Source organism: Batrachochytrium dendrobatidis, assembly GCF_000203795.2.
Source record: "Batrachochytrium dendrobatidis JAM81 unplaced genomic scaffold BATDEscaffold_1, whole genome shotgun sequence".
In the NCBI taxonomy this organism is placed as follows: Eukaryota; Fungi; Chytridiomycota; class Chytridiomycetes; order Rhizophydiales; genus Batrachochytrium; species Batrachochytrium dendrobatidis.
This window is the reverse complement of record NW_006281099.1, coordinates 1883204-1910762: the sequence shown is the minus strand read 5'-3', so window position 1 is coordinate 1910762 and position 27559 is coordinate 1883204. Positions and strand designations below refer to the sequence as shown.

General features: G+C 39.4%; 9 protein-coding genes across 9 annotated transcripts; 4 read left to right on the top strand and 5 right to left on the bottom strand.

The window, feature by feature from the left end:
- Nucleotides 1-80: 80 nt before the first annotated feature.
- On the bottom strand, nucleotides 81-1281 carry BATDEDRAFT_21784 (uncharacterized protein; the record flags this gene model as incomplete). Its single annotated transcript, XM_006675318.1, has 3 exons — nucleotides 81-497; nucleotides 581-944; nucleotides 1190-1281. 3 exons carry the CDS (start codon nucleotides 1279-1281, stop codon nucleotides 81-83), a joined length of 873 nt encoding a protein of 290 aa, XP_006675381.1.
- On the top strand, nucleotides 1258-3774 carry BATDEDRAFT_31127 (uncharacterized protein). The gene is made up of 13 exons (XM_006675587.1): nucleotides 1258-1277; nucleotides 1427-1659; nucleotides 1760-1872; nucleotides 1951-1972; nucleotides 2053-2238; nucleotides 2332-2445; nucleotides 2509-2590; nucleotides 2666-2688; nucleotides 2777-2867; nucleotides 2935-3103; nucleotides 3174-3329; nucleotides 3402-3506; nucleotides 3594-3774. The coding sequence occupies exons 2-13, from the start codon at nucleotides 1518-1520 to the stop codon at nucleotides 3663-3665; spliced, it is 1275 nt and encodes a 424-aa protein (XP_006675650.1). The 5' UTR covers nucleotides 1258-1277; nucleotides 1427-1517; the 3' UTR covers nucleotides 3666-3774.
- A 3892-nt stretch (nucleotides 3775-7666) lies between these two features.
- Nucleotides 7667-8155, top strand: BATDEDRAFT_21781 (uncharacterized protein; the record flags this gene model as incomplete). The annotated part of the gene is made up of 2 exons (XM_006675317.1): nucleotides 7667-7808; nucleotides 7917-8155. 2 exons carry the CDS (start codon nucleotides 7667-7669, stop codon nucleotides 8153-8155), a joined length of 381 nt encoding a protein of 126 aa, XP_006675380.1.
- A 112-nt stretch (nucleotides 8156-8267) lies between these two features.
- BATDEDRAFT_18398 (uncharacterized protein) lies at nucleotides 8268-12987 on the bottom strand (the record flags this gene model as incomplete). The annotated part of the gene is made up of 2 exons (XM_006675110.1): nucleotides 8268-12700; nucleotides 12836-12987. 2 exons carry the CDS (start codon nucleotides 12985-12987, stop codon nucleotides 8326-8328), a joined length of 4527 nt encoding a protein of 1508 aa, XP_006675173.1. The 3' UTR covers nucleotides 8268-8325.
- Nucleotides 12988-13337: 350 nt separating this feature from the next.
- Nucleotides 13338-14066, bottom strand: BATDEDRAFT_84793 (uncharacterized protein; the record flags this gene model as incomplete). The annotated part of the gene is made up of 2 exons (XM_006675969.1): nucleotides 13338-13801; nucleotides 13879-14066. 2 exons carry the CDS (start codon nucleotides 14064-14066, stop codon nucleotides 13384-13386), a joined length of 606 nt encoding a protein of 201 aa, XP_006676032.1. The 3' UTR covers nucleotides 13338-13383.
- Nucleotides 14067-15436: 1370 nt separating this feature from the next.
- Nucleotides 15437-19305, top strand: BATDEDRAFT_85448 (uncharacterized protein; the record flags this gene model as incomplete). Its single annotated transcript, XM_006676263.1, has 14 exons — nucleotides 15437-15599; nucleotides 15691-15905; nucleotides 16015-16067; nucleotides 16145-16500; nucleotides 16588-16644; nucleotides 16713-17289; nucleotides 17366-17463; nucleotides 17526-17617; nucleotides 17687-17815; nucleotides 17899-18015; nucleotides 18080-18710; nucleotides 18771-18877; nucleotides 18966-19100; nucleotides 19180-19305. 14 exons carry the CDS (start codon nucleotides 15437-15439, stop codon nucleotides 19303-19305), a joined length of 2856 nt encoding a protein of 951 aa, XP_006676326.1.
- A 684-nt stretch (nucleotides 19306-19989) lies between these two features.
- BATDEDRAFT_21777 (uncharacterized protein) lies at nucleotides 19990-22660 on the top strand (the record flags this gene model as incomplete). The annotated part of the gene is made up of 8 exons (XM_006675316.1): nucleotides 19990-20212; nucleotides 20409-20549; nucleotides 20687-20920; nucleotides 21000-21202; nucleotides 21312-21399; nucleotides 21498-21868; nucleotides 21963-22340; nucleotides 22400-22660. 8 exons carry the CDS (start codon nucleotides 19990-19992, stop codon nucleotides 22658-22660), a joined length of 1899 nt encoding a protein of 632 aa, XP_006675379.1.
- Nucleotides 22661-22860: 200 nt separating this feature from the next.
- Nucleotides 22861-24744, bottom strand: BATDEDRAFT_84792 (uroporphyrinogen decarboxylase HEM12; the record flags this gene model as incomplete). The annotated part of the gene is made up of 6 exons (XM_006675968.1): nucleotides 24578-24744; nucleotides 24206-24371; nucleotides 23614-24122; nucleotides 23118-23517; nucleotides 23009-23049; nucleotides 22861-22917 (listed from the first exon to the last, which is right to left on the bottom strand). The coding sequence occupies exons 1-6, from the start codon at nucleotides 24584-24586 to the stop codon at nucleotides 22861-22863; spliced, it is 1182 nt and encodes a 393-aa protein (XP_006676031.1). The 5' UTR covers nucleotides 24587-24744.
- Nucleotides 24745-24845: 101 nt separating this feature from the next.
- Nucleotides 24846-26774, bottom strand: BATDEDRAFT_21775 (uncharacterized protein; the record flags this gene model as incomplete). The annotated part of the gene is made up of 2 exons (XM_006675315.1): nucleotides 24846-26206; nucleotides 26273-26774. The coding sequence occupies 2 exons, from the start codon at nucleotides 26772-26774 to the stop codon at nucleotides 24846-24848; spliced, it is 1863 nt and encodes a 620-aa protein (XP_006675378.1).
- Between the last annotated feature and the right edge of the window lie 785 nt (nucleotides 26775-27559).

The window sequence follows — 27559 nt, the reverse complement described above, 5'->3', positions numbered from 1 at the left end:
AGCCCAAAGTTGCCTCTACAAAGCTAAACACGCTTGAAGCTGTCAGTCGCGCAGAACCGATCAATACAGTTTTAATACGATCAAGCCCACGCTCTTACCGGACATTCCATTTTCTCCATACCAAGTGCCTTTGTTTGATGATCCATTAGTATTTTCATGCATTTGACATGAATGCTATTTCCGCACGAAAATCTACAATGTGCTAGTGGGGTTGCTGGACTGAGTAATTCTTCCTGACAAATGGCACATACATCATGAGGCTCAATAGGTCGTGGCTCCAATTCCTTGGGCTTTAAAGATAGGTTTGAAAAAGCCTCGCTTGCTCCATCTGAGCAAGCCATCTTTTTATCCTTTATGGTTTTAATTGATGTCTGACGCAATGAAATGAAATTCTTTCGATTTTGAAGCATTTCGCTGATTTCACGCTCAGTCAGTGACGTTTGATAAATCATGTCACAGTCTGGGTCAATGTGAAATATTTTAAGCATCACCCACAGCTTTTCTGGGTCAGTTAGTTTAAATATGATTGTAAAAAAGATGAATTTAGTTTATATATGTTCAAGGCATGTGATTTTCTTACAATATGCACACAAAGGTCGTTTCCTAGCATATGCTGACTGCACGAACATTTTTGAGAAAATCCCAAAGCAACCTTGAACTTTTTAAAAGTAACTGACGAGTCTGGTACTTGCAGAGACAAGGCATTTTCAGTTTTTATTGGACATGAAATATCGGTTTGCAAACCGCTGTCTGTAGTATGAACACCATCATTATCTATCGCGTCTGGCAGAACAAGCTGGGCTGCTGGCCGTTTACTAGATCCATTATCGCTAAGAACAAATGCCATTGGGCCTAGCTCTTGCAAAACAAAAAACTGCAGCTGCTGTGCTTTAAGAATGCGTTCCTTGATGTTATCGGGACATTTCTTGCGTAGTGATGCGAGTCTAGACATTAGCAGCGAAATATCAATGAAGGGTGGAAAATGCTTTTACGATTCCTGAATCTAATTCATATCGATTCATTTTAAAATGCATTGGTTTTTGGCAAATATTTTTGAATATAACAGGCTTGTAAACACTAGTGAATCTACATCAAGCTTCAGCCAGTAGAATCAGTCAAGAACCTTGTGATCGAGCACGATCAGTTGGATCATGTAAACTGCAGTTTGCGATTTCAAAGCTTTCCTTACATCAAGTTGCCGTTTGGATGATATCTGAGCCCTACAGTATTCTGGGATATGAATTGGGAGATATTATTGGAGAGGGTGCCCAGGGAAGGCATGTATTTATCATGAATTGTGTGCCTTTTTCGTACATGATTTTCTGCTTGTAATCAACAATGGCTTGGCTTCAAATGATGTCCGCTTGCTAATTTCTAGTGTCGATCCATTGGATACAAATGCCATTTCGTATTGTTGGGTCTTTAGGGTTCGTCTTGCTGTTAAATCTAGTGATATGAGCTTGGCTGCAGTCAAGATCGCTAGCAAATTCCTACCTACTGGAGCACCTGCCAATCTAATGATGCTTCGCAAAGAAGTCAAGATTCACGAAGCAGTTTCGCATGAAAACATCATCAAACTATTTGCCACTGGAGAGGATGATGCGTTTGTGTATTTGGCCATGGAATACGCTGCATCCGGAGAGCTATTTGATTTGATCCGTGAGATACCCAACCCAAATTGAAATCTTCATGTTGAAAAATGGTACGTTATAGATACGCAGAGTGCTGACCAGTGTGACTCTATTTATACTATATTTAGAGCCGGATGTTGGAATTGATGAAGATTTGGCTCATTTATATTTTCATCAGCTTGTTTCTGGCATGGATTACTTGCACACTAGAGGAATATCCCACCGCGATCTTAAACCAGAAGTATGTGTGTGCCGTATAGTGGATATACTGTATGACTAGCTGGTTTCATAAAGCTAATTGCAGTTGATTTAACTCAAGAATATGCTCTTGGATGATTTAGGTAAATATGTTGGAGCGCATTTGTCTTGATCGCATTTGCGTTTATTCATCTATATTTATGATGATGCTTTTAAATGATAGGAAACTTGAAAATATCAGATTTTGGTTTAGCAACTGTATTTAAACATAAAAATATCATCCGAACACTAACGACTCCGTGCGGCACGCCTCCATATGTCGCCCCAGAGATTCATGCCATGAAATATGACGGTGCTCAAGTTGACATTTGGTCATCTGGGATTATTCTCTATGTACTACTAGCAGGAAGTAAGCATTGGTTTGGTGTGGATTATTAAATGGTATGCAACTGGGATGACTTCATTTTACTGATAAATTATGATCTACACATTCTTACTGCAGATACCCCATGGGGCGAGCCCACTTTTAAAGATCCAGAGTTTAAATTATATTATCAACAGTATCCTCATGATCTTGATTACTCTCCTTGGAACTCCTTTTCAAGCGAGGTTTTAGGTATCAATTGTATATTTTTACAACATTCATGCCAATAGAATCTAACTTTTAAAATCTCGCTAGAGTTGATATGTGGATTGTTAACAATTGATCCACAAAAACGATATACGCTTGAGCATATCCAACACAACAGCTGGTTTGAAAAGTATTGCCGTTATGCATAGTATTTTTTAATATTCCATCTTGTGATTTCTAACATGATTTTTGAATACAAATTCAGGGAAAATATTTTATTGACAGATGGTAGGTCATTAAATGTATTTTTGTCATTGAGTGGTCATCTACAAACAGTTGTCATTAATCACTCTGCAACTGACGCAATCCATCATAGGCCGTTGCAATAATCCAACGGCTTTGGCAAAAAGACTTCGAGAAAAGCTTGGCATTTCAAGTGCAGAAATGCTTGAAACAACTCAACTATCGTAAGTTTGAAACTGTATCTCAAATCAATACCGGCTCACTAATTACAATTTACACTTTGCGAATTAGAGCGATCGCATTTTCGCAGCCTATGGACATGCGTGTAGATGGCGACTCTCCAGATTTTCTGGATTCATTTAAATATATTGCAGGAGGAATTAACTCGTTTTCTCAGCCATTGCGAATGGGCATATCCCAAAGTCCTACTCCAGCATTGAATCGATTTACAGACACTGCGGTATGTAGATGCAATGTCGGCACTTTATAATTCTTGTAAACAAACTAAACCTTGTTATGCTCACGTTTAGTCCCAGATACACCAAAAGAAAATTGTCAACATTTTCCCATCCGATCGCATGACACGATTTTACAGTAGCTCAGATGCTGGGATTATATTTACAAGGATATCCGAGACACTCCAACAATTTTTGGTACCATATAAAATCCACCAAAAGCTTCTCAAAGTAATCAATATAGTTTTGAACTGGCTTATTCGCATGGTGTGTACTTATGCTCTGCTCTTGTTTAAAATATAGATTGTGTTTAGCACGGTTGATAGACGCAAGTGTCAGCTCCATGGAGAGATATCGATCCAAAGGGCTACCGACGAATGCCATATTGTGCTATTTCGTAAAAGCAAGGTAAAGAATGCTTAATATACTATTGTGAGAGTGGTGAATGCTCATCAAACTTTTAATATTTTTTATTTGGAATATGCATTTATTCAGGGTGATCCACTTGAATTCAAGCGATTTTACAAAGCCATTTACAATGCTGTTCCAGATATTATTGCGATGTGAGTTGCAGATATGATGTTGGAACAAGTCCCTGGGATTTATCTAGTTGAACCTATTTTCAATTCAAATTTGAAATCAGTGACCAAGAATAAATTTATCCATTTGGGATGGCATACTATCACTTGTCTACAGTCGTAAAATGCACAGATAGTTTAAACCAAGTGTCTTACCATTGTCCAACCAGATCCATCATCTAATGGGTTGTAGATTAAAACAGTGGCGGATTAGTTAAAATCTACATCAGGACAGTACACTTTGAATAGCTTATACCTGCTTCAAGTATGGTGACAGTATCTCCAGAGTAAATGGTCAATTCATCGGGACTATTCTTGATGTAGTCGAATAGAACCAGCTGATAAACATCCATTAATTGATGTTAGTAAAATAACTCAATTGCATGAATCCTAACAAATATTGACAAAATAACGTGCTCTAGCACAGTAAATTGGTAAAAGTACGTACTATTGACTTGATGGAAGGGATCATACGAGACTGCATCGAATAGGCATCGCTTTGATTGCTATTGTCATATCCTTCCATTTCAAAAGGATTCTGATTGCTGGATTTAGACATTCCAGAAACTGACAGAGGTCGAGTTGGTGGCGGAACTGGTGCTGTGATACCAATATTTTCCATTCTGCTTTCCAAATTATTAGTTGAAGTTGTTTGTTGGTGATAATTAGTGGATGTTTGAGCACCTGCAGAGGGCACTTTGCAAGTTGAAATTATTTCAATATAAGAGGCGGGAACCAATCCTTGCACATTGTGTCGAGATACAGTTGCCCACCCACTTCCATCGTCTATTACCATTTTCAATGCAATCCAATCGTATTAGTGATTAAAAATAGGTGTAACAATAGCTATAACATGAATGTTTTGCACAAATAATTGATCGACTATATTCTTATACCATCTTGTATTACTGAAACAACTTCGTCACGATGGATCGAGATTTCGTCTGAGCTACTCGCAATGTAATCGTAAAGCACTCTGGCTGGAATAACATTAGCAATCATAGTAGTTTCGAGGCTTGACCCAGCCTGTGTCTTGAGATTAGATTCAGAATGATGGAAATCTTGCGAGCCTAAAAAATTAGTACATATATTAGTAAAAGATATATCAATATTACGAGTTTAATCAGCGCAAATTACTTTGATTGGAATAGGCTGAACTACGTGTTGATAACCCAGTGGCAATGTTTGGCGCACTTGCAGTCACAGTGTTGGTATGAGTATATGACAATGGGAGAGTTGCTTGGGTTGCAGAGTAAATAGGCGACGATTTTGCAGAGGAAAGTTGCTGAGGCATCAACGAAGCAGGCCTGCTGGGACTCGAAATTACACGACGAATCTTTGGAGTACCTTTGATTCCAGGACAAGTTGGCGAAATCTTGAGTTCGCATTTTAAATGTGCATTGAATGAGCTAAATTTGACAGTAAATATGAACCAATAGTCAGTAAACCACTTGGATCATTATACTTTTCAATAGTTTATACATGTCACTTACCAATCTAGGTAGAACAAAGTAAACAATATAAAAGCATAAACACAAAAAAATAATGTCAGTGATAGAACACAATATAGATAGCGGTTGGTTTGTAGTTTATCTCACCCCGACAAGAGATGCCGGATTTGGTAACTCCCCAAACTGTTTGCTGGCAAACGTCACATGGTGTTGGAATTGCAAAAGAGATATTTTTAAAATTATGCACCTTGCTTCCTGACGGAAATTCTAAAATTCAAACAATATAGCAGTTAGCACAGGCTGATTAAAAATAATCCGAAAATTCCAGTATTCACCTCCAACCGAATCAACAATCGCCTTGATCTGTGTTTCGAGTTTACATTTGAGAGTATGTACCAGAACCAATCCTCGATTGGATTCTAGCAAATTTTCGTAAATATCGTCAGCATTTCCTTGCTGAGGATTGGCCGTGTATACTTTCAATAAATTCTCCATGCCAGCAATCCCTTTTTTTTCTACAGAAATGTCATGGTCAGTTGCAGTCAATTCCTGACGGATCTTGGCCAACTTATTTCGCAAAAATATCACACAGAACTCGTCGGTAACAATCTCGCCCTACAAGTAATGCATTTTTAAAGTTCATTGAGTGTTATTAGAAAGCACCAGTATGTGTCAGCTTAGTAGCTCTAAGCACTATTTAATCAATTCATGCCAACGTGCATTTAAAATAGACAAAATTATTAATATAAGCATACCGCATCAATCCAGAAACTACATGGCATAAATACAAAGTCGGGTGGCCTTGGAATTGACTTTTGTCGAGTTGCATCATACACTCTACTGTCACAAACAGGGTTAATAGCGGCTACGACATTTTGAGTTGCATGTATATCCGAAAGAGAAGCCTCAGTGGTCTCTTCCCGCAGTGTCATGTACTTTTGCCAAATCTGCTTGACACTCAACACAACCAATCGCCCCAAGTCGCGCATACCGTCCAGTAATTCAGGAATATCCTGCTCATAGTGCTTTGCTTTGGCGGCATTTGCACTCTTGATTGCAAGTAAATAGAGATTCTGTCAATATATTCAAACAAGTATCAGTTAGTCTAAATATAAATATAGAAAGTCTACTGATTGCCAACCTTTGCATTATTCATGTCAAGGATTTCTTGATGCCAAGCACGTTTAAGCTTTTCTTTAGATTTTTCATCAATGCCACGTTCATGTTTAGCTTTTGAGCTATCCACCATATCGCACGATTCAAAATACTTGTATTTAGCCTTTTCAATCTCGTTTTCCATCTTTTCTCGCTCAAAAATCAGTCGCTGGGAAAATACGATATACTACAAGTATGGAAATTTACAGCGGTTAGTCAAGCTTGCTATTAATTGAAGTTTAGCAGCTGACTCGTTGAGTCAATTCAATATACTCTTCAAATTCATTAGCTAGAAACTCTGAAAAGTGTAGTATACCTTTTTTCTAGATTCATCTCTACGATTGCCGAGTGCCTTTAACTGCTCAGCTATATCATTATGAAGTGAGTCGGCTAAAGATGCATGCCGTTTAGCCGACTGTGTTGTTTCGCGCAAAATTGAGCTCCAGCAAGATCGACTTGTACTGCTAGCAAATAGTTTGCAAGTATCACATGCCATAGACACAGTAGTCAAATTTAGGTAGTTTGAAATAAAAGAGCATTCAATACAGTCAGTAAGTATGAGATCAATCTGTTCGAATTTAAACGTATCGGCTACGTCAAGCAAGATATACTTTGCACCTGGATTCAATCAGTGAAATTGCCGAATCGCCATGAACTACCATTTCCGAAACGGGTTCACCCGTTGCCAAATTTGTGTTAGATCCGGAAGAAGGGCCAGACTCTGAATTAGAAGGAATACCGACAGAAACCAACAAACTACTGCGTTTGGAATCTAGTTTATCTCTTCGTATTTCGTATTTCTTTGCAAGGGCTTCGAGGCGTTTGCTGCACTCCCGCTCCAGATCGGCACGCTCTCGCATATAATCCCTCACGTCTGAAAAAAATGAAATGTCATGACTCTAGATACAGACATAAGAATAAGCATCAAATATGCTTTATGCTCTTCACCCCTGGCATCCATCCATATCGGAAAACACCTTCAAATTCAATGATTCTGTTTAAAATCCAATTGATATTACCAAATGCTGGTCGGCCAGTTTAATGTCCTAGAGTAGAATATGTTGAACAACAATAGTGAGTTGCATGCCATTGACATGTCAGCAAGTTAACAGGATTCAATGCATTTCGAATTCATGCCAGTTTGATAATTAAACCATCAAAATTATGCTTACTTGGATTTCAGGAGCAGCACCCATTTTAACAGTTTTTATGCAAGTCTTGAATTGATTCCTTCAAATAAGAATATGCAGAAATGTCGAAACGTTTGCACTGAAGATTCGGCATAAATCAGGTCACGTCAAATCACGGGATTTAATTGACTTTTAAACAGACTGCAATAAAGCTTCAACTCTCCATCACTGCTATGCTGCAGCAACCTGCAAAGATGTCCATGTATGAGCAGCTTAGTATGACTCAAAGCAAATCTACCGGATTTCCTGCTTCACATACACACTTTGTGTCTCGAGAGCCTGCTGGAGTACCTTTCAAACCCTACAAGTATGCCATACGAAGCCAGACCAATGCTGGTGCAGCAGGCAAGTTGGGGTTCTCTGGATATAGCATTCCATTCGTATATCATGCTTCATGCATGAACCAACACGAGTTTAACCTTGTACTGATTCAATGAAACTTAGATCTTGAAGCGGATAGTTCTTTAGCCAAAGGCCGAATGCCACAGTTTCGTGCTGATCGTCCAGGTCCACATGTTGGAAACCCATCTGCATTACATATGGGTGAAATGAACCCATCAAGCCAGCAGCATAAGCATACGTTTATGCGAGCTGTTACAGATGAAGATTCATACCTATTGCATCGATCATCTGACATGGCTGCATCTATATTTGATATGCGTGTTCAGCTCAATACAAACTAAGTAGACTCAATGACAATATGTATATTCACTACTACGACAAACTCGATCAAGAGAGTATCCAATAATAAAAACAGTATCGATCGACTCCTTAAAATTGTGTAAAGCAGATTCGTAAATTTAAACATCTTTTTATTCGAAATAAGCTCCAGACTTTCACAACTTGAACCGTCCTACAACTCATCACGATCAGAACCGTCATTGGCTTTTACAACTGTCAATTTTGCTGCAGCTTGTCTTGCTGCATCAAACTCGGCGCGTGTTGCATGCACTTGCTGATCCAATCCCTCCCATTCTGGAAGAATGCGACGGGCACGTTCCAGCTTTGGCTCTTTAGTCATCGGGTTATTACACAAATCAATCGTTTTGGCTTTTTTGAGAGACTCGTCGCTACACCAGGTCTCACACCACAGCCATTCCTGTGGCAACGAGTACATTGGAATGTGATGAATCATGCTGTTGGGGAGATCCTGGTCAAGATTGGCCAAGGAATCGGGATCTGCACTAAGCGTGTGGTATTGCTGTCTAAGTCGATCACCCGCAGCTACTCCTCTGAATCGAACCAAGTCAATCACGTAAAGTGCACTAATATGATAGGGTCTACCACGCAAATGACCTTGCCAAAAACCTTGATTCCAAAATCTAAATCCATCCATTTCAGTTCGATCACTACAAAATGGTGTATACCCATATACAGCACCATGCAGATCCAAATCAACCAACTCTTTCAAATCGGCTCGAACAACCTGATCAGCATCAACAAAAATCACCTTGTCAATTTTAAGCGGAAACAGCACATCTAAAAATAGGATTTTGTATCCCCAAATGATTCGCTGTTTCTCTGTTTGCTCGCGAAGCCATTTTGGCCACTTGTATGTGACCAATTCGTAATCAAACTTGTGCATTTTAGCCAAATATGGAAGAAATTCCATAAATGAAGGAGATAAAAAGTTCTCAATCAGCCAAAACTTGACAGGGTTTTTGGTTTGACGTTTTACGCTTAGCATCATGATGGAAAGAAAGCGTTCGTAGAGGTGGCCTGAGGCTACTGAAAAAACGTTGATGGTTTCCAATGTGGAAATACCACCACCAAAAACTTCTTTTACGCCTTGTTTGACCGTGTTCCAAAACCCAGGCTTGGCTTGGTCAGAATCAGCCAATACGTCTTTGCCTGCCATGCCAGGCCGAACATTTACGTTGGGAAACACTGTCACACCTTCAAATGTGTCTACCACGACCAGTGCTCCATCATCACCAAGTTTCGAACTTTCCACAAAAGTGCCGTTGGACGACATGTAGCTCAACGAATCCATGTTGTAAATAGTGCGCGATCGGCCTTCACGAATACGCAAGTGCCATACACCAGGATTTGCTTTAAGCTGCAAATATCCCAAATTAGCCATGGTGATCGTATCCACCATATTAGGATCAGTCTCAGAACCAAGAACAAATTGGAGTCCACGAGGCGAACCACCCGAATGTATATCAGTAGCATGCCCTTCAACAAGAATACTTTGAAGAACAAAATCAGCCTCAATACCTACAGCACGAGGAAAATGAGGCAATGACGATAACTTGATATTGTCGAGATCGTGAATGGACTTTGTGGGTCGAACTAGCCACGCACCTACTACATCCATACCAAGAGTAAGCAGAGGAGCGGCTGGTATACGATCGAAACTTGCTCCAACGGGGGCAAGATTGCCTTGGGTATCAAATTCTGGTTCAGATCTTAGCACATAGCGATAAAAACGAAACAATGGCAGTTTTTCCAAATCCGCATGATACTGCGGGTTTAAAAACACCTCAATAGCCACACCATCCACTTTGCTAAATCCTGCCAATACACTTGCCAACTTTTGTCCCACATTAGATATAGGATCGATTATAGCTGTGAAATGAATAGTAGCTTCATCAAACCCACTAGTAGAGAATGTACCAGGTGCATTACGTATAGCTGCAAACTTTGATGAAGAGACACGCTTGATAGAAGTAGCCTCATGCTGTGGAGTTTTTGTTGCAGTATTGGCAGCAATAACAAGTGACTGCGACTTGAAATGAAGATTGGACAGTTCCGCAGGAGAAAGGTCTTTGTCGCGAAGCGAAGCAATCAGTTTGGTCATTTGGCTTGCCCGGTTCTGCGATTCAAATGAAAGAAGCGATTCAAAATCATGCTGGTCAAAAAGACGAGATACGGGAATATGGGAAATCACTCTGGTGTTGGCAATGACAGCATATTCCCCAGGTAAAAGTTTAGTAGCTGCAACAACAGCAGCCAATCCCTCGTGCCGCAAGGTGTTAAATTCTGAAGATTCCGAGGTTCTTTCAAACTTGTCACTATTTGTAGCCGCTGCTTTGAGCGCTTCAATAGGAGTTGAACCTTCTTTTGAAGTTGATAATTGCAGAATATGGAATGCCGCCTCATCAATAAACACTTCTGTATCCTTTGAGTCGGTAGAACCATTATGAAGAAATGCTACTCGAACAGGATGATCGTTAGCAGCAACCGAGTTTACCGCAGCTAATGCAAAATCAAGACCGGGTGGTGTAGAAAAATCACCGACTACAATCAAAGAAATCTCGGCAAACTCGGCATCAGCAGAACGATACATCCATGGTAACGTATCAAACACTTTAGATGCAGAATACTCGAGCCAGTTGACCAGACTAATAGCTTGTTTGGATGAAGGAAACACTAGAGCATTTCGTTTACGAAACACATTATCTAGAGTCATAAAATGCCCCCACAAATTTGTGTTGTCATCAACTTGACCAGAGTAAACAGCCTTTGTCAGGTATTCGACCATGGAAAAGTAGGTTTCCACGAGTGTTTTTTGCCACAATCCATTGGTTTCAATGTATTTGCCATTGGAAAAAATCGCACCATCAGACCGTGTAACACCCAAACGCTCGGAATAGGCAAACAAATCCTTCAATAGCACTTTGGTTTTCTCACTTGGCTCTCCAAATATCTCGCTATATTCCTTGTTTGTGATTTTAGAAAAGATGGATTTGACAACAGAAGCCGTCACGCCCTCCTCTGTTTCTGCAAACTTGGCGAGCATCTCAATCATACTTTTAATATGCTTTTTACGACCGCTTTCTTTAAACCGATAAAATATCATGGCAATCATATTGCAAGGATGCTCCCCGTGCTCATCATTGACTAAAGGCACAATACCAAACTTCAATGGTGTTGTGGCTTCAATGAATCCAAACACTGTGGTAGCAACTGTAATGTGGCTTGACTTGGTCAGATCCAACATCAGTACTGTAGTCAATAGGTTTTTACGTACGTACTTGAGTTGCCCGGGGTAGGTTGGACGCATAATATCTCTAATAGATGCAGGGAGAAAGCTAAATCTACTATCTTTTTCTACATCGCTAAGCCAGATTATGCTTTCAAAACGAGTATCAAAGCACTCTCCCCATGACCGATCCAATGATTCTAACAACGGAGCAGAAAGAAGCTCAATAGCTTGAGCAGTTGTCCAGCCCAACTGGCGAAGTTTACCCATGATCTTAGATTCTTTGCGAATCATACGAAATAGCTCAAATGTATCGATCCGAGACAAGTCTACAGTGTGACCATTAAGGTAGAGTTGGTTGGGAGCCGTAGATATTTGCATTACTTTTTTTGTTGTTTCGCGCACCTCATCGTCTATATGATAACTTGCCAAGATATGCGCATATTTTGGGAAATTTTGTGTCACCAGGACGAGCGTATCCAATGGAGTGGCTGATTGGGCAATATAGCTAGCTGTTCTGATACCTATATCATAGATATCTTCTTTGGTCAACGACTTGATTATAGGAATGGCTTCAAACAGAAACGCATCTTCGGATGTGCTGGTGGATACCAAGTCACCATCAAACGTCTCGATTGTATCAGAATTCAATGTACGATCATCTTCCACTTTATACTCTGTGTTTTTGATGGCCAATTCAACACCATACCCTGAAAGGAACAGTGGCTGTTTTGCAAAAGTCGAGGGTTTGTATCTTAGCACGAGCTGCAGTGGATGGTTTTCAGCTGCATTCATGAAAGCTGAAAGCATAGGTTTAAATTCAGATGACAATACATCTGCGTATATAATTGCAACTAGACTTGGAGAATTATGCTTCTGGTAGGTATGATCGAATGGCAGTACAGTGTAATCAGAGTTGCTGGAATTCAGTGAAGATTCAAATAAAGTATCAATAGCTCCCACATCACAGATCTGACGACCATTCCAATAAACCCACACAGGACACGACGGATCAAAGTCTTTATGTTTTGAAAGTGACGGAACGATTGTCTGCAAATAAAAGCGATAGTGTGCCTGGATACGTGGTGCCGAACTGTGAATGGCGAGTGACAGTTTAGCCAAACCTAGCGATGCATGAGAAGATAAAAAGCGCTGAATGATTGGTGCTGAAGCTGTTTGAGAGCTGAAAAGAGCATCATAAATCTGCTTGGGTTTCTTTGATGCATCCAACAAGTCATTCTTGGCCATCAACGACAACAATGGGAATACAGAATCTTGGACTTCCTCTGCTGCAAACTCGCTATTTGAACCAAGTTGAATCGAATAAAGTATGGTGGTTAGACATTGGTCGCATATAGAAACAGTATGAGTAGAAAGCAAGTCTAGTACAAGGATTGTGGTGGAATTAATGGACTGTTGATGGCCAAGATCTTACATGACTTCGAGAGCAAACGGAGGTGCAGACCATTCATCTACAGTTTTAAGCCAGACATGGATTGGAGGAGAAGCCGAGCTGGAAGATGAAGTTGCAGCGACATATAAAAGATTGATAGTAACAATCAGCACACTAGATATTCCAGCATGCATATGTAGTCGCATGAATCCGCTGTATTCACGCAGAACAGAACACTCTTGCAGCGATTTCTATTTCGCTTTGGAATCAGCAGCGGTTAAATATTCGTTTTCCTACAAATTGACTTTAGCGTCCATCATGAATCTGACTGTAGTTTTGAACTGGAATTCTCTTTTGGCAGTCACATTATAATCCAGTGTTTGAATTTGATGTCAAACTCGTCTTGTTTCTAATCTCAGATACGATCACGCTCTAGTTCAAGAAGCCAATCTTGGGAGTTATCGTTCCATGAGATGGTCATCTTTATCTAGTTGCTTCATTTTACACGAATATGACTATAAATAATAAAACTTTGCTATTTGTTTAAAACAATTGTTTTTATTGTCAAAATGAAACTGTAAGCCTGCCAACTAAAGGTTGAATGTAGTAGATCTACGCTTCCACAAGCTGATACGCTGAATTGCCTTGCGATCCTCTTGGCCACCACACTCTTTGATGTAAACAACCTCAAAGTTGGGTTCCAGGTACTTACTGTACTCCATTACCGACCATTTGTATGGTGGACCGCCTTCGCTGTCACGAAGTGGAAACATGAGTATCAAAGCATAACCACCTGGTTTGATCAATGCAGCGACTTGAGCAGCCCATGCATCTCTCAGTGAGGGCTCGATCGCACATGCAAACGTATAATCAAAAAGTAGATCAAACTGTCGGTTTTTGATCTCGAAAAAGTCGCCAGTCTCGAAATGGGCATTCGCCACAAGTGGATGATCATCTTTAGCGGCATGGGCTTTAGCTTGCGCAGTAGACGTGGGTGCCATATCTAGTCTGTTGAAATGTGTTAATACCGAACAGCAGTTGATCTATTTGATTACAAATCAAGATATAGCCAACTATACACTTACCCAAGAGATGACTTGTAGCCAGCTTTTGCAAAAGCAAGAACATCGTAGCCCATTCCACAACCAGGAACAATAACAGATTCCCCCAAAGGAGTAGGAGTTTCAGCCAGAAACTGGGTAATGGCAGGTGTCACATCTCCCTGATCCCATCGGATGTTATTGACTTTCCAGAGTTCTTCCCAGTTGGTCATTTTACTGCCGTATTTACGTAAAATGAAAGTAAAGATGTCAAAATCCACAAACAGCCAATCTTGAAATAATCGGTAATTTACTGGACAATTTGTGCTCACTAAATATTCACGTCATGGTTGCCATCTTCAATTCTGTTTTCATACAAATACTATGACATGGAAACAACTGCTGCATGTTTAAAACTGTTCTGTTGAACTAGAACGCAAACGCATTCGAGATTAAAAACAAAGTTTGACCTTGAAACAGTCAGCCTCAGTATCTGGTTTAAAATGAATGAATCTGATAATCATGTGTGTATGCTGATGCCAAAAGTGAAATAGTCTCAATTCAAAGCTATAGTTCGATGTTGTGTTTGAAATGTTTGTGTAAAATACATTCAACCACACTTTCGTATATGGTCAGGGGCTATTTTTGTTTGGTGGTGTTGCTTTGCGAATATCGGTAGATTGTTGATTTGAATGACAGGATCCCCTATCGCCCATGTGTCCTGTGCTGCGACGATAATCTGAGTTGTTGACACGGTCAGTTTATTGAATAACATTCTGCTCGTCTCAATTAAATATAGGACAGTCGCTCATTTGGTCTAGCGGCGACAGCTTGCTGAGCTTGGTGTTGGTCTTTTTCTGACGCGAGTTCAATATCCCATCTAGAGTTTATGCTAATCTGAAGTAATCGTGCAATTTTACAAAGGACTCTTGTTTTGAAATGATGTTGCTTATGTTATCAAAATGATTTCAAAACATGGCAGAGTTGGGTTGAAGTACAATAAATATTTTTGCGTTCTCATTGCTTGTTTTCAACTGTCACCACTGTTTGCGAGATTCTTTTCAATAAAGCTTGTAAATTATGATATAGAATACTTAGTATGCTATAGACTTGGAGTTTGGGGCTCAACTATCAGTAAGTCGACATACTTTTGCTATTCAATAGCCATCAGCTCTGACTCGGGTTAAACATGCCAGATATTGCCGATACTATACTTAAATGTACCGTGTTGCCGAATACACGGAGAATAGTGCCATGTATTCAAACAATAAAGGGAATAAAATGACCATATTAGCAAGCATTTTTGAGATTGAAAAGTTGCTTTAAACCTTTTTCAGTACCCATCAATTTGATTTCAACCTGTATACACATGTTTAAAGGCCTCAATGTTTTTAAAACAGTCAAGCTATTTACAACAGTAACAATGTGGATAATTTGATTTGAAATGTCATCAAATACCAAGGTGACAGCATTACAAAAGTATATTCTAACAAATATACTTTTGAATCTACATTTATACTGCAGAATCCTTTCGAGGCCACATCTCTATTTTAAATTACTGTGGTAAATTTAAACTTAGCTTTCTTGCCGAACTACCATCCAGATGGTGGGCTTCACGTTAAAGGCGTGCATATGTATTTATGCTCAACTCTGCTTGACAGCACAAGCAGCCAATCCTAATCGTGGAAACAACAAGACATCCAACACTATTCTTTTCACATATTTGACTCAGACTGGAGTTCCAGTAACTGATCAAGCATTTGCTGGTTAGTCTAAATATATAGCGTATTTCCTGATACATTGTGATACCAGTTTCAATTCATATCCAGGAATATAAACTAATTCATGTTTCGTTAGGAATGCATATGGCTGTGGGGGAAATCAACTCAAATGCTAGTATTTTGCAAGATGTGAATATTATTTTGAACAAAAGCGTCATACCTGATGCCACTATTGCACCAGCAAGCGTATTCGATTTTGGAGTGTCAATATGCACGCCTAATCAGCCGGTTTTAATAGGTTCTAATTTGCAGGACATTACGATGGAGTTGGTTATGCAAGCCTGTCCCAAAGTAAGTTTTTCTATTTAACCACGCAAGCGCATCTGAATTTATGATGCTTGGTAGATATCTTCAAATTAATGTCGGTAACCTGCATATACTGAATTTATTCCATGTATAGGCTCTTGCATTTTCAATTATTGCTGGAGCAGATGCACTCAGTGACAAAACCATGTAAGTTCTGACCATATATCTAGTTATCTATTATTTTAAATTACATTGAACACAACTCGCTAATGCTTGAGAAATAGCTATCCGAAATTTTGGAGATACGTGACAACCTGGGGCCAAAGGATCAAAGCACAGGCTGCCCATTATGTCTATTATGGATGGACACAGATCGGCATGATTTCATCCATCGACGTTTCATTTACTGAAGATATATGCACTCAGTACTTTCCAACCCAGGGAGTTGACATTTCCGCATCTACCCGATTCTCAAAGTATAATCCAGCAGTATCGCAATATTACTATACTCAGCTAAAAGATTCGTTTCAATTTCTCAAATCATCCAATTTAAGAGTGTTTCTTATCAATGCAGAGAGTCATTATCTGATTGATGTTATGATGGCGGCTAATAGAACGGGTATATGGGGTCGAGATTATGGTAATTTTGAATTAACATTAGTTGTATTGATTTGATGCAATGTGATGCACAACTAATACGCTTTTAAAATTCTATTTAAAATAATAGTTTGGACAACAACTCAGGCATCCATTGCATATCAACAGGGTGCTTCTAGTCGTTGGGGTAATATAATATCAAATGGCATATGATTGGTATAGCATATATTAATGGCGATTTTGTGGAATATCTAGATACACCACTAAACCCTCAAGTTCTACGTGGTCTCACCTTGCTCACCAACAAAAAAGGTCCATACCTCAATGAATCCTTTATACAACAATTTATGGTTAATTTCAAGGCATTCATCAACTACACGTTGACCAACGAGCAGTATCTTTACAGCACACTAAACTTTTCACAAACAAACCCAGCTGTGCAAAATTACCCACCAAATACATTCTATGCTGATCCTGGAACCCATACATATCCTTTATCCTATCTGACAGAAAGCTACGATGGAGCATACACGCTTGCACATACTTGCGAGCAAGCGATTGTTGAACAAGGCGTAACTGGTGTCGAACTGGCTGGTGGTTTAGTGGATGGAAACATTACCATCAGTAAAATTGTAAATCAAATCATGTCCAACCCAACAGTTAGCGAATTTATTGGATTTACACCAAAAGGCGACCCAAGCGTTGAAATATTAATCATGTATCAATTACTTGGAACTAGTTTTCATACGACTATCCCGGTGGGAGTATTCAATCAAATTTCCCCAAATAGTGACGTTCATACTTTCACACCAAATACCTCGGCATATTTTTGGTAAATTACATGATTTTTGGATGCATGGTACATGGGATTGGGTTAAAAAGACGATTAACAAGCTTGGCTTAATTAGGTCGGGCGATCGCGCATATAGTGATACTCCTGCCGCCTTCCCGCCAGCATACCAAGACTTTGTATCTTCAACCAATTTAATTACCGATATCATGCTAGGTAATACAATCAGCTTATAATTGATTTTTTCCTTCAGCTAAACCTGTGCCTCGTGTTTACAGGGCTATCTGGACTATGGTCGGTATATTTCGGATTGTCAGCGGTGCTCTACTTATTTATTAAACAAACGGTCCCGTTGAATTTTTTTATTTCAGTAAGTATGATCAAGTTTACATGTATGATTGGTATACTGATGTATAAATGTCTAACAATGTGGTATCAGATTGGGCTGGCAATAATTCCACTCAACGCGTTTACTATTATCGGTCAAGACAAACCTTTGGGATGTGCATTGCGTATTTGGCCAGTCCCACTCGGACTTACCATAATCCTGTCATGCATTTTATCCAAGGTAATTTCTTGCATAAATCAATAACGCTTTATGTAGCTATACGATAGATAAAGCATTTAACCTGACTGTAACTGTATTATCAGAGTGCACAACTTCAGGCTATTTTTTCCTTGTCAAGGAGCACCTTTGCTTGCATTTTGACATCATTCAAAGGAAGGCATGCTATTTTTTTGCCGTTAATTGTTGTTATCCCTGTCATGGTAAGTGGTTTATTTGATTTATCTGAAATAATTTAATGGCCAAAATACTGACATTCTAATATAGCTGCTTCTTGGAGTTACTTCGGTAATGTTCCCATTTGTTAGCAACAGTGTATATGTTCCAGACACATCGGGATACACGTGGGTTTGTGTTCCATCAACAATGCAGACATCATTGATATTATATATCATAATTACCGCTATAGTAGTCATGTCCATCTCGATTGTCGTACTAGGATATCTTAATCGAAATCTTCCTCAGCAGTTCAACGACACCCACCAAACTGCTGCATCCATCATTATTATTCTTGTTTTGGGTGCATTATGTCTTGGCCAAGGCTACACAACCCAATCCATTCAACTGCAATTCTATTTCGAGGTGGTATCGTCCCTGGTTGGAACAACGGTAGTGCACGCGTTCATCGTTGAACGGCCGCTGATGAAATATATTTGGGTGGCAGCGTTCAAACGTTACACTATGTTTAAAAAACGTAACCATCATAAAAGTGCGACAAAGTCGCGAAAACAAAAATCGAGAGAAATGCTAGAAAACACAAGTGATTTGAAATCATATCAATCTTATAGTACCGACTCTTCTGATTACTCGTTGATTGTTAAAGTTGATGAACCCATATCAAAACTAAGCACTAAAGATGTGCATATATATCACAAGCTTTCCTATTCCGTGTTTCAAGGTAAGGTGTATCTTATATAATACACAGAAATATATACTCACTATAGGTTGATGATGTTAGGATATATACTTAATGACTCGGTGTTTCCCAGATGGCTAAAAGTACAATTTAATGTACTAAATGACCCAATCATGGTAGTCAAGTGCATACCTTTTATCAACACAAATGTATGTATATTGTAAACCAGCGATTGCATTCAGTGAAGCAATAGCTAACACGGTTTGATTAAATACATCATTTGGCCTTTTTATGTAGACATCACAATATATCCAACTCTCTCAGTTGCTCGAGATTGAAAGTTATAAAGTCTATTCGAATGGCATGAAAAATATCTGTGTAATGAGACTTTTGGATAATACTTTATTTATCCAGTTCTCCAGCACATTTGCAGTAAGTAGTTTAACTTGGGACGTATCAATAGTTACTAGTGCTATTCATCAGATCGTTACTAATTTCTAGCTATTTCTAGTTACAAGAGTGGACAAACTATATAGCCAGATGTGTTTTGAAGAAATGGGCAGCTCAACAGCTTATAACCATGGAAGGAAAAGCCATTCAACATGCAATCTTTTCACGTAAAAAGCAAGCTAGTTAGTAAACATGTTGATGATTGATCAATTCCATAGGCACGATTAGATGCTTGCCCAATAAATCCAACTCTAACCCTAATAAAGATATTGGATGTGGAAACAATCAAGCCAATTAATTGAGCATCAGATTCGAGGGTTCAATCAGTCTCAGTATATGATAGTGCATCTCGATTAAAGTGATTCAATAGTGGTCAAACGGCTATCAGATCGCTTTAGATTTCATTAACCAGCAAGCTTGCCAACTTGTCGAGATTTACAACCGACTCGTGTAAATGGAGTATTTTATTCATCTCGTAAAAACTGCTTCTTCCCAGCACAATGTATATCGTATAATACACAACATCGAACTATAGCTTTGAATTGAGACCATCTCACTTTTGGCATCAGCATACACACATGATTATCAGATTCATTCATTTTAAACCAGATACTGAGGCTGACTGTTTCAAGGTCAAACTTTGTTTTTAATCTCGAATGCGTTTGCGTTCTAGTTCAACAGAACAGTTTTAAACATGCAGCAGTTGTTTCCATGTCATAGTATTTGTATGAAAACAGAATTGAAGATGGCAACCATGACGTGAATATTTAGTGAGCACAAATTGTCCAGTAAATTACCGATTATTTCAAGATTGGCTGTTTGTGGATTTGACATCTTCACTTTCATTTTACGTAAATACGGCAGTAAAATGATGGCTGCAGTGTCTGAACTACAAACATCTGGTGCTCTCCATGAAACAAATGAATCTACTCCTGGAATAACTAATGGCGCTTCAAACTACTTTTTGTCTACAGCACAATTACCTGCTGTTCAAACAGACAATGAAGGTGGTGAAATTTGGTCATCTATCCTTGGACGAGCTGCAACCACTGGCACTACCAAATCGGTTTTATGCAAGACACTTCTCGTATGTGGTAAGATATTTATTCAGTATATTAGTACCGGTTTAGATTAAATGTGCTTTAATGATCATGCTGCCTTGAGTGGTGATTTGGGTGGATTCCTGCCAAATATCAATGCTCATCTTGTTTGAAACAATTCTATATTTTAGTTAATTTAAATATATATTACAATCATGTCTTAATTTTAAACATTTGTATTGGTTATTAGGAGATCACAGCAACACAAAGTTCAATCTAGTTGATGCTCTTTCAGAATCAGTGCTCGATAAGGATCCCGTTTCCTCATCAGATTTTCCAGATCTAGGACTCAGCTACTCCTACATGGACATTAATGACGATGAAAATGATGGTACAGTATAGTATGATTTGGTTTAAATCTAATGTACTTGAATGAGCATTTCATAATTGGTCAATGTTTGTTACAGCCATTCTTGTGTGTTTATCACATGGCTTTACTTCAATGTCGCTGACTCTATATATTGTTAGCCGTAGCTCGTATTGGAATATACCAGTTGACAGATGATCCAGTATACCATAGCTTATTAGACTTTGCATTGACAAACGAAAATATTTGGGATTCTCTGGCCATAATCACTTTGGATTGGAGTAAACCTTGGCTTTTTATAAAATCATTAAATTCATGGCTGGGTGTGCTAGAATCTCGTATCAAGTATCTTTCACAATCTAACAGGACTGCTATCCAAGAGTTAAAGAATCAATGTACGAGCAATTTATTCATTTAGATTAGATGAAAGTGATTTGACACAGTATTGATCATGCTGCTACATTTCTATTTTAGTGGAGATGCATGTTCGTGGATATACTGAATCGGCTGCGACAATCAACCGAATTCTAGGATCTACAACCGATTTGTTTGAATCGGCTCAATCAGAACCTCACAATCAAAATAGTTTTGGCTTGCCAGATTCCCTTTCACTCCCACTTGGATCTGGCGTGCTTAACAAAAGCATTGGTTTACCGATTGTTGTAGTCTGCTGTCAGGTAATTTGAAGTGTATATTTTAAAAGATGGGGCTGGCTATTTTTGCAATATATAGATTCTGGACTGAGATCAAGTTTTGTGGTTTTGCTTGCTCTATTCGAATGGATAGGCAGAAATTTTGACAGATCACGAAAGAGATTATAAAGAAGACAAGCTTGGCTATATTCAGCAGACACTTCGCACCATCTGTTTAAGCTGTAGGTTTGGTTTGCAATCACTGCAGGAATGAATGCAAAAAAGTGCCCACTCAATAACTTGTGTTTTTTGTAATGTTGCACTTGCTCTAAATCATTAGATGGAGCAGCATTATTCTATGTATCACAACAGCGGCCAGACACAATAATCAACCTAAGATCGTACATTTTGCATCGCTTATTATCAAAAAATTCACAAACCGTCAACTCTGACACTGTTCAGTCTTCTCGAAAATTGGCAGGATACGAATTTACTGGCTGTGCGCAAACTGTAGAGCGCGATGCTGTTTCAATTCCAGCAGGTTGGGATAGCTGGGGTAAAATCCGTGTGTTACGTGATGGGTTTCCATGTGAAGTCTATTCGGGTATCAATGACTCGGATCTTGCACAGTCTACTCAAGATCCAACATCTGGACCACTCTGTAGCGTGATACCCATGTATCAAACTGTTGTTGCTGATCGTTCATTAAATGTAAATCAGTCATTTTTGCATCTCAAGCACTGATTTTATTTCGTACATGTGCAATTAGACGGGATGATTAACGATGCTTTTTGGGGTTGGATAGATATTAGACATGCCTGCATTGATTGAGCCTGAAAACGATCAAGATTTTTTGCAAAAGCATTTGCCATTGCTGATGAAACTGGACGAGCAATCCCGAGTCAATTCTTCTGCTGGTACTTCGTTGGCTTCTTCTCCAGCTTCTAATCCAATGACTACCAGCCAACTTTTGAATGATAAGACTGCAAGCCATTCTACTGCCGATGCTCCTGCCTCTACCAACACACAGATTACCACGAGTAGAGAAGTGTTGGAAGATTTATCTGCTAAAGTTGCCAAGCAACAGGCAAGTAAAGTCTTGCAAGGTTTTGTAGTGTTGAATTTCAATGGTATCAAATCTAACGCATTTAAAATCGGTTACTTTATACATTGCAATGCGTTGGTTAGGAATCTATTCGTGATAAAGTCTCGGGGGCAGGTATTGGTGATTTAGCTGCTAAGCGAATTCTTGAACGTGCCAACTCGGGATCGCTTTCAAAGTATTCTAACAGTGCGGGTGGAGCAGCTGCTGTAGTAGGCGGATCTGGATCCACAGGTTCTGGCGGTGCTGGAATCACTGCGGGTTCACAAGAAGTATTGGCCAACTTTTTCCAATCTCTCTTGGCCAAAAAGGGTGCTAGTGGTAATGTGCCAGGTGGAAAATCATTATCACCATTGAACAGTCGTCGTGTCAAGTCGGATGAAAACAACGATCAGATATAAAGCAAGATGACTACAACCAAAAGTAAATATTACCCCAACTTTGTTAGACTATTGGCATGAAAACTCGGTAATAAAATAGTGTGAAATATAGTTTCCACTTGATCTCATTGTTGTATATGGGTTTGCTATATGAATTGAAAAATATCATTGACTGTATACTGTTGCTATATCAATAAATTGAATACACCTATGTGATGTGGTTATTTATTTTCTTCACGAGTTCGCTTGCGACCATTGGCAATAGTTGAAAACTCTTTCTATAAATCCCAATCAAACCGAGTGTAGTTAGTATCGTAAACATCAAGAAATAAAAACATTTGAAAATATATTCAAGTATATAAACCATACAATAGCTTCAAGGTACCACTTCAGATGCTCTGGATCATGATCTAAATACCGACACAATGCTCAATATAATTTACGCAATATAAAGTGATGGGACCTAAATACAACTTACCTGGATACATGCCATGACCAAGATTAGCAATGTAATGAGACCGAGTGCCAAATCCATCCATCATTTTCTTGACTGCGATACGGATTGTCTCGCGATCGCCGTACAGGAGTGAAGGATCAGCGTTTCCTTGCAATGTGACTTTGTCGCCAAGTCGAGAGCGAACACTTGTAGGATCCATAGTCCAATCCACTTGAACAATGTCGTATCCCAGAGTAGCAAGTTTTTCCAATGCATGGTGAGCACCCAGAGCAAATACAGAAATGGGAGGATTCAACGGAGTGGGAAGATCTGCAAGTGATTTTTTGACACGCTCCACTACTTGTTTAAGATAAGGCAGCGAAAAAAGCTCAAACTGGGATGGAGAAAGCATGCCAGCCCATGAATCAAACACTTGCAACAACTGAATTCCGTATAGTTTAATTGTTGGAAACAAAGCAAATGAATTATAATTAGCGTTCGATCTTGATTTTGCATTGTAGTTTTTAAAAAGTTATACCTGTGCTCCTGATTTAGCTTGACCAACAAGATACTCGACAATCACATCGGTAGTACGCTGCAGCAACGCATGGCTTTCTTTTGGGTACTTGTACAGCCAAGTTTTTGCCTTGTTCAACGTTTTGCTGCCTCCGCCTTCAATCATGTAAGCCATTAGCGTCCAAGGAGCGCCAGCAAATCCAAACAATGGCACTCGTCCATCCAACTTTTTTCTGGTAAGAGTTATTGCTTCATACACATATCCCAAGTCTCTATCCACATTGACTTTTTCGACCAGTCGTGACATATGCGTTGGATCAACCAAGGGAGCAGGAAAATGCGGACCTTGCTTTGGAAGCATTTGTACTTCAAGTCCAAGAGCTTGAGGAACAACAAGAATATCACAGAATATAATAGATGCATCCAGAAGTCCATCATATCTGTCGATCGGCTGCAGGGTAACTTCACAAGCAAGCTCGGGTGATCTGCAGATTGTAAAAAAATCGTTGCGCTCACGAGCCTGGCGAAATTCTATTATAATTTAATGTTGATTCATGTGTAAATATGAGATGAATCGATCAATAGGTTTTATCAGAAACCAAATCCTCTTTTACCTGGAAGATATCTGCCAGCCTGCCTCATGATCCATACAGGCACTCGTTCAACAGACTCTCCACGAGCAACTCGCAGTATCAGATCATTTTTCAAAGGTGGAAAGTCGGCATCTGTCAGTGTTGGATAAACCTTGGTCGGTGCGTCGACTGCAGGCTGTTCGTTTTTCTAATCAACAATATATTAAATGACAGTGAGTTGTGATAAAATGACAAATGTGCCGAATGGCTTGCTGTTCACATCACTGATGGTTTGAAATAGTCATCGAGTCTGTAGTTACAGAACCGAATGGGTTTAGCACAAACACTACAGACTCAATGGCTTATGCAAATGCAGTCTGCAATCAACCAACACCGACTGCATGCAATCATCACCTGTGTCATTATGCTGTCGTATTCACGTAAAATAAAACACTAAATAAGGGAGCCAAAATGCATGATAAATGGCCAGTCATGAAATGATTGGTGCCAATTCACTAGTCAGGACTGTTCTTCGACTCTGCAAGTGTTTGTGAACACAGATGAAGCAACTGCCAGACTCCAAAATAAATTTATTGTTTAGCTAGGCAATAGAATATGTTTAAAATTTCCAACTGTGGATAACTACAATAAAAATAAGGAATCGAATCAATCTGTTTAAAGGTTATCCAAATGGGCAGGTTGGTGACGTAGTAGATTCGGCAGCTGCCGCATCGAGTATGGCTTCTGGTGTAGTAGATATGTCCAATGTGGGTGTGTTGCTAATGTTGTTGCTGACCTCGGGCTGCAAACTATTCATGCTTTCAGCTGACTGGACTTCAGATCCACTTGGTACCTCAGTGTTGGAATGACACGCTAAACACCGTTGAGTGATCTGATCAACGGATCTAGAACATGTATGTCGAGATATAACATTAAATTGCTGAATATGAGACCGATACCAGTTGAGATATGCACGTTTGAATCGGTTCTTGTATGATTTTTCAGCACGATTTGTATTCTGGCGTTGCCTATATGGAGTTTGAACTCGACCGTGTAAACGTGGCAAGTGGTTTAGTTTTCGACAAAGATGCAATTTATAAACTGATGCCTTGACTGCACCAAATGCACGAGCATAAGATCCAAGTCCAACATGGCAGGGTTTTGTAGTGTCTGAAAATCGCCACATGGCTGGATTGACGTGGTAATCATCCATCATATCATCCTGTATTACTGCAGAAGGGTGACCAACTAGCGTATCACCTCGACCATCAATAGCCAATCCACTATGAACAAAGGATGGCAAGAATGCTAGATGGCGGCTTCTGCGAGTCATTTTAGAAACTGGTGCAGTGGGTTGTCGAAGTAAAATACAATTATTATGGGGTGCATAGGAATGATATAGAGCAGATTGTCGCTGTAAATTGGGTGTCTGGATTGCATTCAAAAAAGTATTTGGAAACATAAAAGATGGACTGGTTACAACTACACCATCTGACTGTGATTGCAATGCGTTGCTGCCAATATTTATGCTACTACTGCCGTTTGACAAACCTCCATGCAATGGAGTCAACGACTGAAATGAGTCAAAACTGGTATTTTTCTGTACCAACTCTTGTTGCTGAGACATGGGAAACCCAGAGAAATGGGAGGATGGATGAGAATGTTTGGTTGCATGCTCTTGCGGTTGTTGGTCAGATTGTGGTGCCTGATGAGTAGATTCAGGCACCTGAAAACTCGCTGATGTTACAGGATCTATAGAAGAATCAGAAAGAGATTTCGTTATAGAACTATCTGTAGGTTCTGTATTTGCTCCAGCTATGTGATCTACAGCCTTCAATAGCGGATTGTTTGACTCTGTCCAGCCCTGTTTAAAAGAAGATGATACAACTGGTTCCATCAATGTCTGTCTATCTAGCTCAAAATTAAGTAGCCAGTTTCCACATTCTTGTAGCTGGCCTGCCTTGATGTTAAGATTAAACTCATTATAAAGCAAAAACTCGATTTCCAATCGGTTGAGTTCTTGAACGGGAAGACCACCGACCTCTACGAGTCGATTCAATTGTTACCATTTCAACAATTCAAATACAAACCAAAGAGCAATAAACTTACTGGCAATATGGGAATTTGTGTAAAAAACATCACTGAGAAACTTAACAGCAACCATGACACCAGTGATGAGCAATCGATGAATGTTGTACGAATTGATGACAATTGAATGCTTGATGGGCTCTACAGTAGTGCCAGCATGATGTTGTCTGGCCAGATCCGCGGTGGCATCTGCAGCAGCTGGAGTGGATGAATCCTGTAGAGTTGGGTTGATAAGCGGAATGAAAGATAACCCGGCAGTAGAATCAGCCATAAGAGAACCCTGAGTCATACGATCAAAGTAGATAAGAACCGCTAGAATGCATTCACTACCACAAGGAGCATATTTGAGAATACGAGCCAAATATCCTTGAATATCGATGGATGGAATAGTGCGAGCGTGAAAGCGGGTCAGCACTCGACTACGAGGTACGGCATCATTGAGTTGTGTAATGTGATGCAGATATCCAGCAACTAGCTGGATAGTATCGGCTGCCGAGGTATTCTTGAGGTCGAAAACTGCCATGTAATAAAAGTGCTAAACTGCTGTTAGTGATGGTAAGAATTGTCGATATACAAGTTTAGTCTGAAAAGGCTGAAGTAGAAATTGTTATCAGACAAGAAACCCAACGAATATCAACTGTAATGCAGAACAGAGCCGAGTATTCGAGTATGAATAGATTGAATGTATTCAGAGATGCTCGTCGTAATGAGCAAGTCGAGTTTAATGCAGTGTATATCAAGCGTTCTACTAGTAAAAACTGTAAATGTCTGTAAACCGCTTTTTGCCAACGACTCAATGCTTACTGCGGGTGGAGTTCAGTTAGAACAATGCACGACGCATGAGCTGAGGAATCGGTTATAAATGGGGTTGAACTAGTCGAGAGAAATGCGAATTCAATTGTCTGGCAATGCTTTTGTTCTACTGCCGCATTCACGCAAAATGATATTTTTATGTATTCATCTTGCAGTGATGGTCTTGAAACAATCGTTGAATATTCGTTCTGGAGCAAAAGAGTGAAAGCCTGCAAGATAAATACAGACAAATGTTACACTTTATATGAATGCAAGTGTAAATCAATAATTATGTTATAGATAGGATTAGTTTATTTTCAGCCTACTATGGGTGTTGCTGCTGTAAAAACGGTTGCATTTTGGCTCGCATCTCTGCAATCCTATTCATCTTTTTAGCCAAAATGCTATCTAGCTCCGCAACATAACTATCAAAAGACACATCGTTGATTCCATGCTCATTTGTATGCTTGGCACCGGGTTTCATGGTGAGATTGACTAATAGTTTGCTTTCAATTT